Genomic DNA, 17680 nt, shown 5'->3' with positions numbered 1-17680 from the left:
CGCCCGCCAGGCAGCAAGCCCGCATGGAGAAAGTAAATAGAAGTTCACCCAGCTCTCACCTATCTCTATCAAGATAATTCTAGAGGATTCTTTATTTCCATTTGTTCAAGCCCTTCCTAGACAGAACTGAACATCCATGTCGAGACTTGCAGAAATCACCGCATTTTCAAAATAGCATCAAAAGAAACACAACCGAAAACAAAATACAGGAGGGGGTTTCAAAAAGGGGGATAAAACAAATTTGCCCAAATTTCAACACCCCAAAAAGAAAACCAACCATGGCACCAAGCCAACTCAGCATCGCAACTGGCTCCGTCTCCCGGCTCGTCAAGGAGGAGAGCTACTACCGCAAGGAGCTCGCGCAGCAAAAGGAGAAACTCGCCCAGGAGAAGCAGTCACTGGGCCCAGACGCGGATTACAATGACAACTTCATGATTAAGCAGATGGTTTGTTTCACCCGCTTCAAAAAAAAAAAAACTGAACAAAAAGAAAATATCTGTCAGGATCGGTTGCACCTAACTTTTGGGTTGTCATGACAAAAAAATAAAATAAAATAGGAAACGGCTATACAAGAGACTGAGAGAGTCTTTGCACCGCTGCGGGTCAAGATCGATGAGGCTGTGCGGAAGCTTGAGGAGCAGCTCGCGCTGAGCGAGAGCAATGAGCACACGTCCGAGGAGGACCTGAAGAAAGCCAACGAGGCTCTCGAGTCGGCAAAGACGCTGCAGACGCTGCAGAATGGGGCTGAGGTTGCCGAGTGAAGAGTGTTTTTGGGAGGGAGTCGAGCATGACATGCTTTTTTTTTTATTTTTTTTTATTTTTTTTTTAATCAAGGGGCAACTACAAAGAATGTTAATAGCTGGCCAGTACCTCACGACCATGTTACACTTTTCATGCGCCGTTTTTCACTTGAGCCAAGGACATGGCCCGACGCAACATTGGGTGTCAGATAAGGTACTGTGGAATGCCACTTTTCAATATAGACATGCTACTTGATGTTCGTATTAAGGGGCAGCATCAGGATCTAGCTTTACACATCCATCCACTCCCTGTAAGTACTTGCTTTCCACTTCGGTGATCAAGTTCACAGCGCCCACAGCAGCCTTGCGGCCGCCAATGTTAGACATGATCCTTTGCGCGTGGTGAAGCAGCGTCCCTGCTAGGTGGTATCCATCTTCTCCTCCACGACTTGTGGACCATCGACCATTATCCGCGGTGTACCCTCACCCTGGGTATCCGTGTTTCTCGGGGTCCCGTCATCGCCAGTCTGCCTATCGCCCACATCGTCCATCTCGACGTCCTCGCCCTCCCCATCGCCATTACGGGCATCCGCGCCTGTCGAGGCCGCCGGCGTGGCACCCGAGCCATCTTGGCTATCACTCCGACCACCACCCTGGCTAAAGCTCCCCACCGGGTCGGGAGTCGGCTTGAGCGAGTCCTGTGGAGCCGGGCTCTCCCGCACGGGTGTCCTACTGCCGAGCGTAGATCCAGCTAGGGCCCTCTGCGGCACAGCGTGGGGTAGTGGCGTCGCATTTCCACTGGCGATTCCGTGCCTCGGGGTATGACTGTCCGCCTCGCCGCCCTCGTCATCGCCCATGCCCTCTCTCCGGTCGACCTCGTCGTTCTCGTCACGGATCTGCCTGCGCAGGCGGTGGGCCTCGTCCATGATGCGCTCAAACTGATCCTTGCGCTCACGCAACGTCGTGGCGTTCTGGCTAATCTCCTCCTGGAGCTGCGCGCACTCCTCGGCCAACTTGGACAGGTTCCGCTCCTGGTCGGCCCGCGACTTGAGCATGCGGTTGCTCGTGATGCCCTCGGCCAGCACATCAAACTTCTTGCGCTGCTCGAGCCGCGCGCGCGCCTCGTCCAGCTGCGTCCGCAGCGACCCCGTGTTGCTCCGCACCTCTTCGCACTCGGCCAGGATCTGCTCCCGGTCCTCCCCGTACCGCCGGCGCTCCTCCTCGTTGGCCCGCATCAGGAACTGCAGCCGCGCGACGGTGCTGTCAAAGGCGGCAAAGTCGAGCGTCAGCTCCTGCCGCAGCATCTGCAGCTCGTCCGACGCCGGCGGCGGTGGTGCACCGCCCGATGTCGGTGGTCGGCTGGTGGTGGTGGTGGTGCCATTCTGATTCGTGTCGGCGGCGGTCGGGCTGGTTACTGATGTCGCGTTTGCTGGTTTCGGTTGCTTCCCCCACCTTGCAGCGGCGTGGAGTGTCTGCATGCGTTTTGTGATGCGCTTGAATGGCTTCTCCTCGATGTTGAGGAGGCGTGATTTATGGAGTTCCTCCTCCTCTCTGGGGTCGAGGAGTTGGAAGGGCGCCATCTTTTCTTTTTCTCTCCAATTGTTTTATTCCTGATTAGAGAACAAATTATACTTAGGCTTTCATGTCAATGCAAATGCAAAATATACTGCCAGTTCTCTGTTTGGAGTTAAGTTGTTGACACGGCGTTGCGTGGAGGAAAAAAAAAGTTACAGTTGCATGCAACAAAGAAATCGCGTCTTCACGATACGCCGTTGTTGCAAATGTCGAATCCACTCCAGATTCAAGCAAGCCCGCCAAACAGCAGTAAAAAAAAACAAAAAGCGACGTCTTGCGGAGCGTCGCTAGCTTTGTCTTAGCGTGCATGTGGCCCCGAAATAGCCAGTAGCGTGGGGGAGTGGAACCCTCCTGCAGGACGGGCTGTGCTGGGCATTACTGGCCGTTTGGCCCCTGTAGCCTAAAGGGTGCGCTTGCTGCTTTTGTTCAGCTTCATGAGCTGGCCTCGACTTCTGATTCAAATCTCACCTCAGTCAAACATGTGTTCTCACTCATCGTAACCTCGTCATTAAGTCCTTCTTCTCCAACCTGTAATTTCAAAAGCCAGCCGATATGACCGCGATGCTATTCGTTTGTTTTTGAAATTGCTTCATCTATCAATACTTTTCTTTTTTTTCCCTTTGAGTGCCAGGGCTAAGCTGTTAATTTGACAGTCTGTTTGTAAACGGTTTTATCCCGGTACCTTTTTCAGCACCATCTAATTCCTTGGCTCGTCGGTCTTTGTCTCTGTGAAACAACAACATCCCGCGGTCCCTTGTCCTCCGGCCCTTCCAACCCTTCTTTGAGTGTTTACTCCTTTTTCTCCCAAACATTATCATATGCTCCGTAACTTCCGCTACACACATGGCTCCTAAATCCCTAGTTGAATTGGCCGTCAAGGCTGCAGTCCGCAACATCAGCCTCATCACGAGCGTCGGTTATGCTCCGTACGAACTGGTGAGGCCGATCCTGCTCAAAGTCGAGTCCGCGGAGCAGCTGATTCAGATTGAGGAAAACTGCCCGCACATCGCTGAGGAGAGCGCGGAGCTGTGGAGGCGGTTGATCGACAAGGACTTTGCCCGGGACGCTGAGAAGAAGCGCTACGTCCCCAAGAACCCCTTGTCGTGGGGTAAAGTCTACCTTAAGTACAGGAGGGAGAGGGACGAGGCGGTCGCCGCGGCCGAGGCCCGCCTCAACGAGCAATTCGACAAGCTCAAGCAGGAGCGCCAAAAGAATGAGGCCCAGCTCGTCAAGCCGAGCCAGATTCCATTCAACCTCCGCCGTACCACCACCATCGGCGGCGGGTCACGCTTCGGCCCTCCCGGCGCCCCCAGGGCCTCGTCGAACCTATCGTGGGGCGGCGGCACCAGGACCAACGTCAACGAGGCCGGCGGGCACATGAGGAAGGTCAAGCGCCAGGCCGCCGAGGCCGCAAAGCGGAGGGCCATATCGGGCCAGGTCGGCGCCCTGCGGGGCCAGGTAATGAGGGCTCCCAAGGCTCTCCTCGATGCCAAGCGAATCGCTCAAAACCCGGGCGCCAAGGCTCAACAGCCCGCCAGGGAGGAGTCGGTGCTGCCGCCGAGCAGGCGGGGCGACATGGAGGCGAGGCTCTTGAAGCTCAAGCAAACGTCCAAGGACCGCGGGCCGGCCGTTGAGGTTTCCGACGATGAGCTTGAGGCGTCTGACGAAGAGTCCTCAAGGCCTTCAAAGTACCGGAGGGTTGCTGAAGCTCCCGAAAAGCTCTCGGCTAGCTTTTTGGATGATGATGATGAGGAGGGTGAGGGGGGTGATTTGTTTGGCGATGAGGAGTCAAGTTCGAGACCGTCTTATTCATCTTCGAGAGGTCCTGCGAGACATTCTCAGGCTTCTTCCTACCAATCGCCTTCCAAATCAGCCAGTAAATATCCCGAACCTGCCTCTCCCCCACCACCAGCCGCGTCTGGCAGTTCATCATCCTTTCTGTCTCGGAAGCGAAAGGCTCAGGCCAATGTCTTTATGCAAAAGAGGCGCTGAGGGTTGGTATTTCGACGGCAATCTTTTTTTTTTTTCAAGCCGACGTATATCGTTACACTGTCATTTTGTGTTGTCGGCTGTTATCACTCGATTTGGATTTGTTCATGGCAACTTAGCTTGAAGTCGGCATAACATAGAGGAGTTTTTGGATTGCATAGGCACTTTAGCGACTGGAAAGTTTTTGTATTTTTGTATTAAACACTCATGTGACAGTACCGCTACGTGAGTGTGATATTGCAGTACCGTTTTGATCAGGTCATCAGCGGCAAAATAGTCATGGTAATATGAAAATGTGCTATTTCAGTTTGAACCACATTAGACCGCTTCAAACGGGAGAGTTAAAATAGTTGATTACTGAAGAAATCACTGCAAGTCAAGCATGCTGAGATTCCATCATCTGTGCTTGATGTACTCGTCTCCACGCAACACAATATAGACTGAGATCATTGCAATACCCAGCCTTTAGCCCATTTTCCATTAGAGAACTCGTGGCGGCCAACGGCTTCGTGGACGTATTAGAGCCGCATATGCCACCCTTTCTCAGAGGCACCACATCAACCTGGTATCATTTGCCCTATCGCACAGCTTCTCGAGTGGTTATTATTGTTTCTCCTCCGGTTTCTATGGTCCGCGCAGTAACCACCTGGCCTCGTCTTTCGAGGCATTGATTTCCCGGTATTCACTCTTCAAGTACATGGCTCATCCGCCCCCGTCCCGTCGATCAACAGCCACCACGTAGCGCAAGGACCAAATGCAGCGTAGAGCCGCCCTCCAGTTGATAGTCGGCGGCGGTTTTGTCGTCCACCCTGAGCCGCGTGGGGAGTCCCCGTCAGTTAAGGCCCTTCACTACAGATGTACCCGGCGTATAATCGCACGTGTCCCTTCCCAAAAGTCCGAGATAACCGCAGTGGTCAACTCACATCTGCTTGCCACCAAAGATCAACCTCTGCTGCACGGGCGGGATGCCTTCCTTCTCCTCGACCTTCTCCTTGATCTGGGAGACCTGTTTTGAGGGGTCGCGCATTGCTTCGCGTCAGTTTTGATCTCCGAGCATGTCTCCAGGCCACATCTTTGATTACGAGTTCGAGGATGAGTCTTGTCGAATGGGGAATAGTCTGGTTTCTTGGCGCACCTTGTAGTCGCTTTCGATGTCCAGCTCGATCTCCTTGCCGGTGAGTGTCCTGACTCTGTTGTTGAGAGAGGTAGTGTGGTCAGCGCATTCTTGTTTGTCTATGAAAACGGCATCTCCATTTCTTGCCCGCCTGTCTAGTCTATGGAAAAGAGTTTGCGAGCTTGAACTTTTCCTTGCACATACCTGATTAACATCTTGGCGGCGGAGGGATGCGTTGGTGTATGAAGTGATTATGAGGGCACGGCTTGTTCGCTATTGCTGTCAGGTATAGTTTTGTGGTATGCTCGCAATTCCGAAACGCCGGAAAAGTTGACAAAGGTATATTGAGTTGTGTCCAGATATTTACCTGTTACTGTATCGTACGGGATGGTAATATCACGACAGCAATGAGCCGTTGGATCATAGGAGAGCTATGAGGGGTGGTGGGGCAGGCGGAGCTGGGGAAGCTGCTAGCAAGGGTCGCGTCGGAGTTCAGCCTGGACGCGGCAAGGCTGTGATTAATGATAATGTGACGCGCTCAATCAACGGTGGAAATAGACCGACCGTTTTATTAGGTAGGTACTCACTCATCTACCTACCCTGTACTTATGATAAAACGCAACAGGCGGCAAAGGTCTCGCCGATTGAATTATTGGTCCCTCCTTGTGTAAGTGGCTGGCTTATCCAGATGATTAACAAATATCAACAAATTTTCAAAGAAACCAAGAGGAAAATTCCAGTTTCCCCATGCCCTCCATTGTCACGCCGTCGCCTCAGAAGCTAGCAGCCTAGCTAGTAAGTTCAGAGTGGTAATAGCTGGATTATATTGCTAGATAGTTACACGCCATTCCTTATAAAGTTACAGTGAGGAGTTATTTGTCTTTTTTTTTTTGCATCACGCCCGGCCCAGTCCCCGAGAACAAGTAGAAAAGAGTGTTGTGAGGCTAAACAAAAAGGTCTTAATCCTTCCTGTCATTCTTCTCAAACACGTTCAGGCCGAGACCTTCGGCATCAAGGAGCAACCTGTTGCGGCCGCCAGCCTCCTGTAGAGTCTGAGCGATGGCTCTTGCGTTCTCCAACTTCTTCAGCTCTACGTAGGACTTGCTTTTCTTGATTGCCTCTCCAATCAGCTCGGCTGATCGGGCCTCACCTTGGGCCTTGACGATCATGGCCGACTTTTCCTGACGGGCCTTGTCGACAACGAAGGCTGCCCTCTGAGCCTCCTGTTGGGCGACCTGCTTGGCTTCAACGGCAGCCGTGAACTCAGGAGAGAAGGCAAGATGCTACAGCAGGGCGGGGTTAGTAAGAAACCGTTGGCAAGTTTACATGTTAGCAAAAGAGGCATCCGTGATGAACGTACCGTCAGTGAAACGTCGTCCAGAACAATGTTGAAGCGGGCCGCTCTCCTGGACAGGTTCTCCCGGACCAGCCTGGCAACCATTTCACGCTGAGTGATCAACTGGCTGGCGTTGAACTGGGCCACGACGCTCTTGAGGACCTCGTTCACGATGGAGGGAAGGACGCGCTCATCATAGTCTGAACCGAGGGTTCTGTATATTTGTGGCAGCGCCTTGACCTCGGGCCTCGAAAGAACACGACAGGTGATGTTGACCATCTGAAGATCCTTGGTACCAGTGAGAGACGAGACGTTTCTCGGCTTTGCGCGGACGTCGTACACGATCGGGGTCTCGAACCAGGGAATGGCGAAATGGGTTCCTATATAATTCGTCATGTCAGCAACGGGAGCATCGCACCGATGGGTTGTTCCTTGTCGTATTTCCCCAGCTTGATGTTGAGCATACCTTCGCCAAAGATCTCCTTGCTCACACCACTTATCCTCCGGTACTTGATAGCTCTGTGACCACCGTCGACGTTGAAGAGGGAGTTGGAAACAACCCAGATTCCAGTTGCACCGAGAACCGCCGCGGCGCCGAGGCCGATGGTTCCCCTTGGGGGCATGCCGCCGCCGCCACCAGCGCGCTGCTGGATCCGCTGCAGCTGGCGCATGTACTCCTGGAAGGGATTCTGGTTCATTGTGACGACGATTTTTCGGGCACGGAGCCACTCTAGATTTCGTCGACTCGTGAATGCGTACTGCTGTTGTCGTGGGATGAAGCTCAACCCCCTTTTCCCCTTGTGTGTGTTGCGTGCTTTTGGATGCTGATGCTGCTGGATTCTGACGTTTGTGAAATGGCAAATCGTCCGGTCTTGCCGGGTTAGTGATTTTCTGGGTCAGAGCTTCCGCACGGCGGCAAACCTGGCCGAGCAATCGCTTGGTCAATGCTCCTCCGAAGGTACGTACCACTGGAAGAAAAACAAAAGCCCCGTTTTTAAGTATAGTGGGGCCGCTCCGGCGGACTTTTTGGGTTCTTTGCAGCTTTGATCATGGAACGAATGCGACAACGATTGACTTTGTTTGCGAACCAAACAGAGAGAAAAAGTAAGACAAGAGACTGTCAATTATATTCTGCTATTGGGTTATTTCAACAGCTTAGACGACTGTCTGTCGAGACTTTTTTTGCGCACAATCTTATAGCTAGACGCAATTGATTTGTCCTTTCCTTGATACAGACTGATTGCCGTCCATTGTGACTTTGTCCCCAAGGACTTTCAATCACCTTGACGTGTGCGCGTCCCACCATCGCGTGTGGTGTCTTTGACATCAACGTCCTGCCTCCGCCGTCTTTGGTGGGCCATCAAAAATAGCAACAGGCGGCTTGCCTACCTTGCATTTTGAGACTCTGCGCCCGTGTCAATTGCATTTCTTTTCCCTCTCAAATCACTTCACAAACAAAATGTCATCGAAACCGCCATCAAGAGTGGTGTTTGTGGGGAATATCCCATATGGTATTTGCTTCCTCTTTCCCGGCTTGTCCCCTGGCCATATACGAATGTCACTATACACAGCTGTTAACCAGTGCTATCCACTAATCTAGGATTATCCGAGGAGCAAATAACCGACATCTTCAGCCGGGCGGGCAAAGTACTCAACTTCCGTCTTGTCTATGACCGGGAGACAGGAAAGCCTAAGGGGTTTGGCTTTGCAGAGTATCCAGACAATGGTATGTTCCGTCCGTCGCGTACAGATGGAGAAGTCTGCAGAAATTCTACTTGAAATTCAGTCCGCAACCTAACAAACATGATCTATCCCTGATTTTCCAGACTCGGCGGCGTCAGCAGTCCGCAACTTGAACGACACCGAAATCATGGGCCGTAAACTGCGCGTGGATTTTTCTAACGAGAAGCCGAGCACAAACGACCCCGACGATGGACCCCCCGGCGGCGTAAACGGCTCCGGCGCACCCTCGTACCAACAACAACAAGAAGTCCCCTCGCTGCCTCCTCTCCCGCCCGGCAAGGACCTCCCCGCCGGCGTGTCGGCGACCGACGCCATCTCGCGGACCCTGCGCACGCTGCCGCCCGCCCAGCTCCTCGACATCCTGCAGCAGATGAAGACCATGTCTGGCGCCGACCCGGCCCGCGCCACCGAGCTGCTGACCCAGGCCCCGCAGCTGTCGTATGCCATCTTCCAGGCCCTGCTGCTCATGGACCTCGTGTCCCCCGACGCTATCCACTCGGTCGTCGACCCTGGCGCCGCCGTCCCGACCCCAGCGGCGGTCCCGGCGACCCACCTGCCCACTCCCTACGGCGCACCCCCCGCCGCAGCCGCCGTCTATCAGCAGCAGCACCCCGTCGCCAACACCCCGCCGGTCCCCATGCCGTATGCGCCGCCTGCCGCACCGCCCGCCGCCACGCCGACCCCCGTGCCGGCGGCCGCGCCTCAGGACACGGATGCGCTTATGCAGCAGGTCCTCGCCCTGCCGCAGGCCACCATCGACCAGCTGCCCGAGGCCGAGCGTGCGCAGATAATGGCTCTGCGGGCCAGCTTGATGGGGCAGGCCAGGTAGAGAAACGAGGGCCCAAGGCGGAAATGAAAGTAAATTCGGGGGGAAAACCTTTGTCGGGCATGACAGTTCATGGATGCGGTTTTGTGTAGCATTCATCGCATGCTGTCTCTTGGTGCAGCCCCGCTGATTATGAGGATTAGGGATTGATGAGTACATTTATTTGGGCCTATCATATTTGTTTTATTCCTCTGAGGGGCCAGTTGGGCCAGTCGGCATTTATTCATATTCGCGTCAGGGAGGTTCTGTCAACTCCGACGCTTGCCGCAGTGAGGAGGATTATATTTTTAATCAAGTACGGCGAATAATGGTTTTTTCCCCTGCGCTTTTCCCTTGATAGCAGACATCGATTCGATTCTTACCGCTCCCAACGTCACTCGCGTCTTGTCTTTCTCTAAATAATTATGAGAACCGGGCGTGTTAAACAATTCATGTCTACATCAGTTACTAGTGCATCCAAGAAAACAGGATCAAATATGGATGGCTTGGAATCCGTCATCTCAATGGTGTTTTCTGATATATTTTGATTTATTTTATTCTTCAAGCCCAGTACGGCCATGTGTGTGTAGCTAGTATTCAAAGCTGTTGTGTTTTATAAACGCCTTCCCATCAATCCTAATATCTCCGTAAATCCTGAAAGCTTTGCTGTTTCTTTCTCCACAGCTCTTCAAGACTGAATGAATGAGTTGGAAAATACACTCCAGCCCGGGCCTAAACCAACTGCTACACCCCTTCAAATCGCTTTAAATACTCACGCTTCATAGCCCATACAATTTCTTGACTAGCCAGTAACACAGTAAACCCGCGCTTAGCAAGCTCACAGTGATGGCGAAAAACCATGTGAGATCGCCCTCGGCGGCCTGCCCCGGTACCCATACGTTCATTCCCCACAGACCCGTGACCAGGTTCATGGGTAGGACGATGGTACCCAAGATGGTCAGCTTACCGAGGATGTCCGCCGTCTCCTCCTGGCGCTCGTTCATCCGCAGACTAATCTGCGCTAGGTAGTTGGCGTGTGATCGAGCCAGGATCTTTTCGTAGTGACTCAGATTGGCCGTCATGGTGACGATGTGGTCTTGAATGTCGCCCAGGTAGAGCCCGATATCCGACCTCGGAGCCACCTCCCAGTGCTCGTTGCACCGCTTGGCGAAGCCCTTGATGACATCGGCCTTGTTGCCCAGCAGCCGGTACAGGCCCATAACTTTCTTTCGGCAGTCGCCGATGCGCCGTAGCATTGCGTTGTCTTTGCTCTTAAACGATGTCGTATCCTTGACGGCCTCGGCAGTCGAGACTTCCTGCAGACCCAGCACTTCGTCATCGATGTCGTCAACCTCTTCCTCGATCCGGGTGATTAGCGGGACAAACACGTCCGTAATGTCGTCTATAATGGCGTAAGAGATCCAGTCCGCCGACAGCATCATGTAGTCGCGAAGTTGTCGAACTCGCCGCCTCACGTTAGCCGGGTGCGGCGTAATGGAGAAGTGGAAGGTCAAAATACCCTCCCGGAACACCACAATGTACATGTTCACCGGCTCCAGGAAGTCCTCGCTCTCCTCGTCCTGGTCAAAGGTACGGTAGTTGACAAAATAATAGTGCCTAAACAGCTCCACCTTCTCACGAGCTTCTTGCATGATGATGTCTTCTGCCGTCAACGGGTGAATACCAAAAGTTTTGGAAATGACTCTCATCTCAGCCTCGCTAGGGTTGAGAACGTCTAGCCACCAGACTGGCCGCTCACCAAACCTGACTGGCTTGCCCTCTGGTGGCGTCGTTGACTTTCTGGCAGAATTAGGCGATTTTGGCGGCACTGGCGTCTCCAGACCCGATATTGGAGGTGCCGAAGTCATGACGCTGTCTCTACCGGTCGGGGGTGAAAATGTCCGATTCAGATAGCCTGGCCTAGAAGAATGTTCGCTTGCCTGAATTGAAGGAGGTACTGAAGTCTGCCGGCTCGGAGCCCGCGACTCGCCAGGGGTTGGTTGGCGGAGAGTGGACGTCATATCGTCATTGTCGGATTCGGAGGAAGAATCTTCGATGATGACGGGGTCCGGGACGAACAGATCACGGAAAGTACCGCCTGCCTGCACCAATCCCGAAATTGTTTGACTGTGCACCGTGCTCTGGAACTCTTCGTTAAAGTAGGTGAAGCGGTATGGGGCATCATCCTCGGCTTTGAACCAGGTCTTGTTGACAGGCCTGAGCCTTCCGTTGATGAGCTGTGGTTCCGTGATCCTTTTCACTCGCCGTTCTTCGTTGGCCTCCTTCTCGAGCTTGCTCCAGTCTTCCAACACCGACAAGTCTGGCCACCTTCGCTTCCGCCGTCGCCCCCTTGATCTCAGACCCATATGTACGTCCTCCTCATCGTTGTGTGCCATCTCATCACCCATCTCAGACATGCCCTCCTGAGGGAAGCACACATCTTCTTCGGGAGGGACAGAGAGGGTGTGTCGCCTCTCCATCGGAGAAGACATACGCCCAGAGGGTCGCTCCTCATCACCGATGCTCCCAGCGCGACTACGAAGCTCACTCCTGCTTATCTCGTCCCTCAGCAGATCGTCCCCAAAGTTGATGAGTCCCGCTGGATCGACCGGCCGCATCCTAGGGCTGCCGGGCATTGAAGGCGGATAGTTGACATTGTAACTGTTGTTGGAGGTGGACAAGGGGTTCAGATGCAGCTTCTTCTTATCGACAGACATGCCTGAGCTTGTCCTACTCCGCGATGTGCTCTCGCGCTGTGTCATCTCGCGAGACCCGTAGCCCAACGCAGCCTCCGAGTTCCCCAGGCGCATCGACTGCGAAAGCAGAGGGGCTCCCTCGTTGGCCGAGTGGTCATCCTCGTCGGCGCTGTTGCTTTCCCCGCCATGATATACAGTCCTCAGTCTGCTGGTGCTGCTCGAGTATGGCTGTGAATTGGTAGGGAAAGGAGATGCGGACGTGACGGCGATGGATGGTCGTCGAGGTCTCAGCGGCTGCTGATCTCTGTGGTCGAGCAGTGCTTCGCTGTCGAGGCTCGTGTTGCTGAGGTGAGCGGCGTGGTTGTTGTAGAAGTTGGACCCAGTGGCCGAGAGGCCGTCGTTGGCCATATCGTCTGGTCCGGTCGCGAAAGACTGTCGCCGGGACTTCTTCTTCTTCTTGCCACCCCGGTGAGTCCTCTTGCGCCGCCCAGGCTGTTGTTCTGTGTGGTGACTGGAAGCATCCATGGGGATCAGATCTGGGTAGATGCCACCTCTACGAATGGGAATTGACGACTCAAGTTATGCGTTCGAGGTTTCAGTCGGATCGATAGTTATCACTGAGCTAAGCTATATGACCTTTAGCATATAGCCTTACCGAGTGAGGGAGGTCGGGCAGTGGCTTGAGGGAGGCACGTGCCCACTCTCGGTGGAGGGAAATGCGAACGAGATACGATTGCTCATGTGCAAGGAAGTTGCCCAAAGGACGTATTGACAAAAACAAACAGGTGTTCGTAATAAAAATAATAAAAAAGACTTGACAGACGGTCGCCACGGAGAATGAGGAAAAACAAAATAAAACGATAACATTAGACAAAAGTGCGACGCTATCAGGTAAGTTGCAAGCTCGCTATGATGTGGAATGATCTCAATTGACAGAAATCAATGATGACTGGTTTTTTGACGCAACTCCGTGTGGAGGGATGTGTTTGAAGCTTGGGTCAATCCGGAGAAGGCGAGGCTTGAGTGGATCGTCTCCAGACGCGCCTGGGTAGGATTTTTAGTGACCCAGACCAGGGTAAGACTTCTGATGTCATGCCTCTATCAACCGGCCACATCCATGCAGCAGGGGGGGCCGAGTTGTCAGTCAGTGCAGAAATTTCCTTTTTCTTCTTTTTTCTGCGCATGTACTACGGAGTAGGTGTGAGTACTTTAATTCCTTTCTAACCCGGGGCAGCTTCTACCGGAATCTTGTTAGTCAGTCGTTTGGTTAATATGTAATAATATCGGTATGCTTAGATCAAACGACAGGGTCGATCGATGGATTTGTTCGTTGGCTGATGTTTTTTTTTTTTTTTTTTTTTTTGGGGCTGAGCGCACAACTCAAGACCAGCTGGTTCATCAATCGGATGGTGGCGTAGCTGGCTGTGTTGGCTGTCTGACGGGCGCGATTGCCGCGTCCACCCCTGTACATCATGTGCATCATCAAAGTTTAATAGCGAGTGTATTAAATTGTCTGAATGATCTTGTCTTCTTAGAGTAGTTAGGAAGGAATGTCTCCATTAACTGGATAGGGTAGATCGTAGATGCCGTTCTGTACCAGTAAGACCAAAAAGTGTTCGACTCGTAGAGCTGAATGCATACCTACCTACGAAGTACCTAGCATACATCAGCCGATCTAGCCGTATCAGTCTGTCTGGTCGCCAAGATTTTAACGTACCGTATACCTTCAATTACCTAATACGTACATGCCGATTCCAGTAGTATCTTTTGGTCTACTACTACCTTACTGCATGAAATCGCCACGGAAAAAAATAGTCCGTATACCTGCAGCAATTAGGGTAATTCCAACGTTTATCATGATCGCCAGACAGACATATAGAATACACACAGCTCAGCTCCGATTTCCGCAAAGCCCCGCCCTCCCTTTCGACCACCCTTCGGCTGATCCGCATAACGGATCCGGTCCCCGCAGCTTACCCAGATGTGAACCGAACCCCTCATATTAGACTGGACTAGAATGACTAGACCAAGACCCAGATATAGTCCAGACCAACATGTTCCGGGCTCAACTCCACCAGTCTTATCTTTGCATCACCGAGATATCCGGAGTTCCAATTGCAGTAAACACCCATTGCCGTGTAGCCTCGTAGGCATCGACGATTTATTAAACCAAATCTAATACGTGAAGGAACAACCTCTCACTCGCAAAAGATGTCGGGATTCCCAAAGCTTATCCCAGCCTTTACGGCCCAGGTGAGTTACCGGTATACATAATTACCAAGCTACCTGTTTCGTAGTAGTTGTGATGGGAGGAATTGGAGATCACCCCCAACAACAAGCACCTCGTCGCATATCTTTACATCACGGTGGCACCTGAACCATGCATTAGCCGGCTGGAGACTGGACTAGCTAGTACACCATACTAGCTGGCCCAGTTCCAAATTTAATACCCCTGCAATAAAAACAAATAAATAAGAATAAAAACAATACTGAATAAAAAACATAGGTCCCGATCACCGCCCCGACCTCGATCGGCAGCACCCGCTCCGGCGGTCTAGTCCACGCCGGCTTCGTGCCCGACGCCGGATCCCTCAAGTCCGAGCCTGGCTACCCCGTCCAGGTCGACGCCGTCTTCGTGCACGGCAGCGACTACATCCGCCCGGACCCGGATCAGCGCCACGTCCGTCTCGAGGTCAGCAGCCTCATGCGCGACGCCAAGTCGGGCGGACACTTCAGGTTCGACTACAGGGGTACCGGCTCCACCACCGGCCCGGCAGGTCTGGTTCTTGCCGGCAGCCCTGAGGCCAAGACGACTGATTTTGGGGAGGTTTGTAAGTTTTTTTTTTTTTTTTTTTTTTCTCAGTTTGATCATTTCATTTCTGACCCCTCGAGGCCCTTGCTGTGTGCTTTGTTTTTTAACTCTCGACCAATGCAGTCACACAAGTGTCGTTCGAGACCGACAACGCAGATCTCAAGGCAATGTCCGAGAAGGTGTATATCGGGTCGGGCCGATTCATTCTCGAGGAGGGCAAGCCTGTCATCGTTGAGTACAAGATCAGTGAGGTGGCTGCCTAGTCTGGTCCAAGGACAGTACAGTCCCCTCTTCTCGGTTGTTTGTATTCAGGCAATTGCTGCTCTGAACTACTTGTTCTCCGAAAGTCGGGGTTTACTTCTTGTAAACCTACTCTGCGCTTACCTGTTCATGAAGTTTTTCACTTCGAATGAATGTAATTCATCAATCACGTACACACACCACAGCGTTGACTACTTGAGTTTAGGAGTAAATGGCTACATATTTAAAACAACAACAAAACGCCATGTGTGGGATGATGATTTCTATCCGCGTGTGCATTCCCATGATAGGAAACTCTTTGTGTAGTTACACCCTGAATCAAGTTTGTATTGAGAAATACCCAGCCACCTAGCCTCCCAAGCTCTGCTTGTATGGAAATAAAGCATGTGGCGAGATCGAGGCTTTTGAATCTTGGCTTCAAGAACAGAGGGACAATTGCTTGAATTCCAATACTAGTGTTCTTTCCCTAGCCATAGCCTCATGAGAACTTCGGCTGCAATTCATCCAAATCCAAGCAGGCCGGCAAAGTGCTGCAACCGCTCATACAATCCCATTTGTGGCAAAGCACATATGCTCCCCCGTGCAGCAGGATAATTCTTGGTGGTGAGCATAGCAAGATCATCGGAATCATGATGTAGACATGCCTCCCAATTGCATCAGCTTCTCGCCAGCGCGAAGGTTGGCATATTCGTAGGCTCTGGATCCCTGCGGGAATGTCCCGTTAGCCGCCCAGAGGTCGATCAGCGGTTGCATGGGCTCCAGCTCGTGGGGTTTGAGCATATCAAGGGCGGTGGCGGTGAGGACGAAATGGCTGAAGCAACTGTTCAGTTGCTTTTCAAGGTTGAGATGGTAAAAGGGCTCGACAAAGTGGGCCCAATAGAGGTGTGCATAGACGCGGAACATTTGGCGGAATATGGTCTTGCAGACCTCGACAAAGTTCTCGGGAAACCCACTGCGCTTGCCGACCCAGTCGCCACCCTCGCCTCCGGGTCCAGCCAGCTGTGACAGTGCTGGCGGGCAGTATTGAGGGTTATGTGCAAATGAAACTCCTGAAGCCTCCGTTGGGAAGATGTTGGTATCGTCAATCTTGCCCGAGATCCAACGCTGCATGAGAGTCATGTACTCATGGGCGGGCAGCTCAACAGGCTCTCTCCGAGAGTTGAGCCATGTGAACGAGTGGTTGCTGGACGCACAAGGCGGTGTGTCAGTGGTGATGTCGTTTTCATCCTTATTCACAAGTTCCACGTGATCAGAGGAAAAAAAAGTTCAGAGAGACACTCACGCCCCAGCAGATGTCCGAGGACAGGTAGTGGAATTGCAGATTGTTGTTCCGTCTTCCTCCTTCTCGTGAACAACCCTGACAAAGTTCCAGAGATTTCTATAGTGTTCAACCACTAAGTTTAAATCGCGGCAACAAATTAGAATTGGTTAGCTTATCGCACCACTAGCCCGACGCGATCGATAGATCGAACAGGTGAAAGTGTAGCCACCGCCATAAACAAAGACTCGCTCGTTCATACCTTGATGTGCAATCCACTCGCCCTGTTCAACCGTCTTCGGTCGTGCACTTAAAGTCATAAAGTTTCCCTTGACGATATGTCGTGCATAGCCGGGGTTAAGCCACAAGGGCAGTGGGCGGGGTAGGTGGTAAGAGTTGAGGATATCTTCGCCGGTCGCCATAATGCCGCTGTTCTCGTCCATACCAAGGGTCTGGGCCAGCGAAGGAGAGTTTGGAAGAGGGGGTAGCTTTGAGGCCAGGCTGCTTGACGACTGACTGGCTGACAGGGTGGTGGGGGAAGCAGGACCGGAGCCTAGGTTTGGAGGACTCTTGGTCTGAATGGCCGGCTTGTTGGTACCACCCCGGAAACGGGCGTTGCTGGGGCGCAAGTTAGAACGTGGCGGTAAAGACGACTACAGATATAATGGCGATGGCCATGTGTCCTTTTGTGGCGTTTGAAGGGACAAAGCAAAGTGCAGACAGCCAAGGCTAGGGATGAGAGATTTGGTGAAGATTGCCAAACCCCGCCCGTGATGCACCGGAAAGGGCGCGACAGGAACGGGTGATGAGTGAGATACGGCATGGTATTTGGGCAAAGGATTGAAGAAGAAAGGCTAAAATGGTCTCAAAGAATTGACAGCTCAAGCCGGCGGCATCCTAGCCTTCCTTGGTGTGAGGCGCTCAAGGCTGGCTCCATGATATGCAACTAAGCTGGGCTTGACTGGCTGGCTGGCGGGGTTGTCAAGGTTCTTAAGAGGTAGGCAGAATGGTAAAAGGAAAATGTAGACTTGATTGGCAAGCGATAGGATAGAAAGAAAAGAGAGGTAAGGGGAAAGTTCAATGCTTGTCTCACCCAGAGTCTATATAGCCAGTTCAGACTTTTGTAGTTTATATCAATTTTTTTTTTTTTTTTTAATTTTTTTTTCTTAAACCCGTAGGGCCGTGATGCGTCTCACTAAGAGGCAAGTAACGGGCCTGAACGGAGTTGAACGGGAACGGCTGGCTTCTTTGGACCGCTACGAAATAACGCTGAAGGCGGTGGGAGACACAGTGGGAAGTGTTATGTAGTTGGTGCGACCAAGAGAGTCTGCACCAAAAATCAAAACCAAAA

At 52.4% G+C, this 17680-nt stretch overlaps 9 protein-coding genes across 9 annotated transcripts; 4 read left to right on the top strand and 5 right to left on the bottom strand.

Annotated features, from left to right (window-relative positions):
* Positions 1-25: 25 nt before the first annotated feature.
* PgNI_06298 (uncharacterized protein) lies at positions 26-862 on the top strand. The gene is made up of 2 exons (XM_031126322.1): positions 26-446; positions 558-862. Exons 1-2 carry the CDS (start codon positions 279-281, stop codon positions 759-761), a joined length of 372 nt encoding a protein of 123 aa, XP_030982751.1. The 5' UTR covers positions 26-278; the 3' UTR covers positions 762-862.
* Positions 863-1159: 297 nt separating this feature from the next.
* PgNI_06297 (uncharacterized protein) lies at positions 1160-2320 on the bottom strand (the record flags this gene model as incomplete). The annotated part of the gene is made up of 1 exon (XM_031126321.1): positions 1160-2320. The coding sequence occupies one exon, from the start codon at positions 2318-2320 to the stop codon at positions 1160-1162; it is 1161 nt and encodes a 386-aa protein (XP_030982756.1).
* Positions 2321-3158: 838 nt separating this feature from the next.
* On the top strand, positions 3159-4307 carry PgNI_06296 (uncharacterized protein; the record flags this gene model as incomplete). Its single annotated transcript, XM_031126320.1, has 1 exon — positions 3159-4307. One exon carries the CDS (start codon positions 3159-3161, stop codon positions 4305-4307), a length of 1149 nt encoding a protein of 382 aa, XP_030982755.1.
* A 320-nt stretch (positions 4308-4627) lies between these two features.
* On the bottom strand, positions 4628-5921 carry PgNI_06295 (uncharacterized protein). Its single transcript, XM_031126319.1, has 5 exons — positions 5786-5921; positions 5623-5691; positions 5440-5494; positions 5228-5310; positions 4628-5113 (listed from the first exon to the last, which is right to left on the bottom strand). The coding sequence occupies exons 2-5, from the start codon at positions 5631-5633 to the stop codon at positions 5029-5031; spliced, it is 234 nt and encodes a 77-aa protein (XP_030982754.1). The 5' UTR covers positions 5634-5691; positions 5786-5921; the 3' UTR covers positions 4628-5028.
* A 297-nt stretch (positions 5922-6218) lies between these two features.
* On the bottom strand, positions 6219-7624 carry PgNI_06294 (uncharacterized protein). The gene is made up of 3 exons (XM_031126318.1): positions 7221-7624; positions 6779-7134; positions 6219-6701 (listed from the first exon to the last, which is right to left on the bottom strand). The coding sequence occupies exons 1-3, from the start codon at positions 7450-7452 to the stop codon at positions 6378-6380; spliced, it is 912 nt and encodes a 303-aa protein (XP_030982753.1). The 5' UTR covers positions 7453-7624; the 3' UTR covers positions 6219-6377.
* A 227-nt stretch (positions 7625-7851) lies between these two features.
* On the top strand, positions 7852-9326 carry PgNI_06293 (uncharacterized protein; the record flags this gene model as incomplete). Its single annotated transcript, XM_031126317.1, has 3 exons — positions 7852-8265; positions 8355-8480; positions 8581-9326. Exons 1-3 carry the CDS (start codon positions 8214-8216, stop codon positions 9324-9326), a joined length of 924 nt encoding a protein of 307 aa, XP_030982760.1. The 5' UTR covers positions 7852-8213.
* Positions 9327-10081: 755 nt separating this feature from the next.
* Positions 10082-12523, bottom strand: PgNI_06292 (uncharacterized protein; the record flags this gene model as incomplete). Its single annotated transcript, XM_031126316.1, has 1 exon — positions 10082-12523. One exon carries the CDS (start codon positions 12521-12523, stop codon positions 10082-10084), a length of 2442 nt encoding a protein of 813 aa, XP_030982759.1.
* Positions 12524-14209: 1686 nt separating this feature from the next.
* PgNI_06291 (uncharacterized protein) lies at positions 14210-15073 on the top strand (the record flags this gene model as incomplete). Its single annotated transcript, XM_031126315.1, has 3 exons — positions 14210-14251; positions 14505-14829; positions 14934-15073. The coding sequence occupies 3 exons, from the start codon at positions 14210-14212 to the stop codon at positions 15071-15073; spliced, it is 507 nt and encodes a 168-aa protein (XP_030982758.1).
* A 625-nt stretch (positions 15074-15698) lies between these two features.
* Positions 15699-17152, bottom strand: PgNI_06290 (uncharacterized protein; the record flags this gene model as incomplete). The annotated part of the gene is made up of 4 exons (XM_031126314.1): positions 15699-16254; positions 16354-16465; positions 16592-16982; positions 17093-17152. 4 exons carry the CDS (start codon positions 17150-17152, stop codon positions 15699-15701), a joined length of 1119 nt encoding a protein of 372 aa, XP_030982757.1.
* Between the last annotated feature and the right edge of the window lie 528 nt (positions 17153-17680).

Source organism: Pyricularia grisea, chromosome I, assembly GCF_004355905.1.
Source record: "Pyricularia grisea strain NI907 chromosome I, whole genome shotgun sequence".
Taxonomy (NCBI): Eukaryota; Fungi; Ascomycota; class Sordariomycetes; order Magnaporthales; family Pyriculariaceae; genus Pyricularia; species Pyricularia grisea.
The sequence above is the reverse complement of the archived record's forward strand: the minus strand, read 5'-3'. Positions and strand labels throughout refer to the sequence as shown.

Coding starts and splice junctions, on each gene's coding strand:
- PgNI_06298 (XM_031126322.1), top strand. CDS start 279: ATGGCACCAAGCCAACTCAGCATCGCAACTGGCTCCGTCTCCCGGCTC. Junction 447..557: donor ACTTCATGATTAAGCAGATG/GTTTGTTTCACC, acceptor AAAATAAAATAG/GAAACGGCTATACAAGAGAC.
- PgNI_06295 (XM_031126319.1), bottom strand. Junction 5,311..5,439: donor ACATCGAAAGCGACTACAAG/GTGCGCCAAGAA, acceptor CCCTCAAAACAG/GTCTCCCAGATCAAGGAGAA. Junction 5,114..5,227: donor ATCTTTGGTGGCAAGCAGAT/GTGAGTTGACCA, acceptor CACGCGGCTCAG/GGTGGACGACAAAACCGCCG.
- PgNI_06294 (XM_031126318.1), bottom strand. CDS start 7,452: ATGAACCAGAATCCCTTCCAGGAGTACATGCGCCAGCTGCAGCGGATC. Junction 7,135..7,220: donor CAAGGAGATCTTTGGCGAAG/GTATGCTCAACA, acceptor CGAATTATATAG/GAACCCATTTCGCCATTCCC. Junction 6,702..6,778: donor TGGACGACGTTTCACTGACG/GTACGTTCATCA, acceptor GCCCTGCTGTAG/CATCTTGCCTTCTCTCCTGA.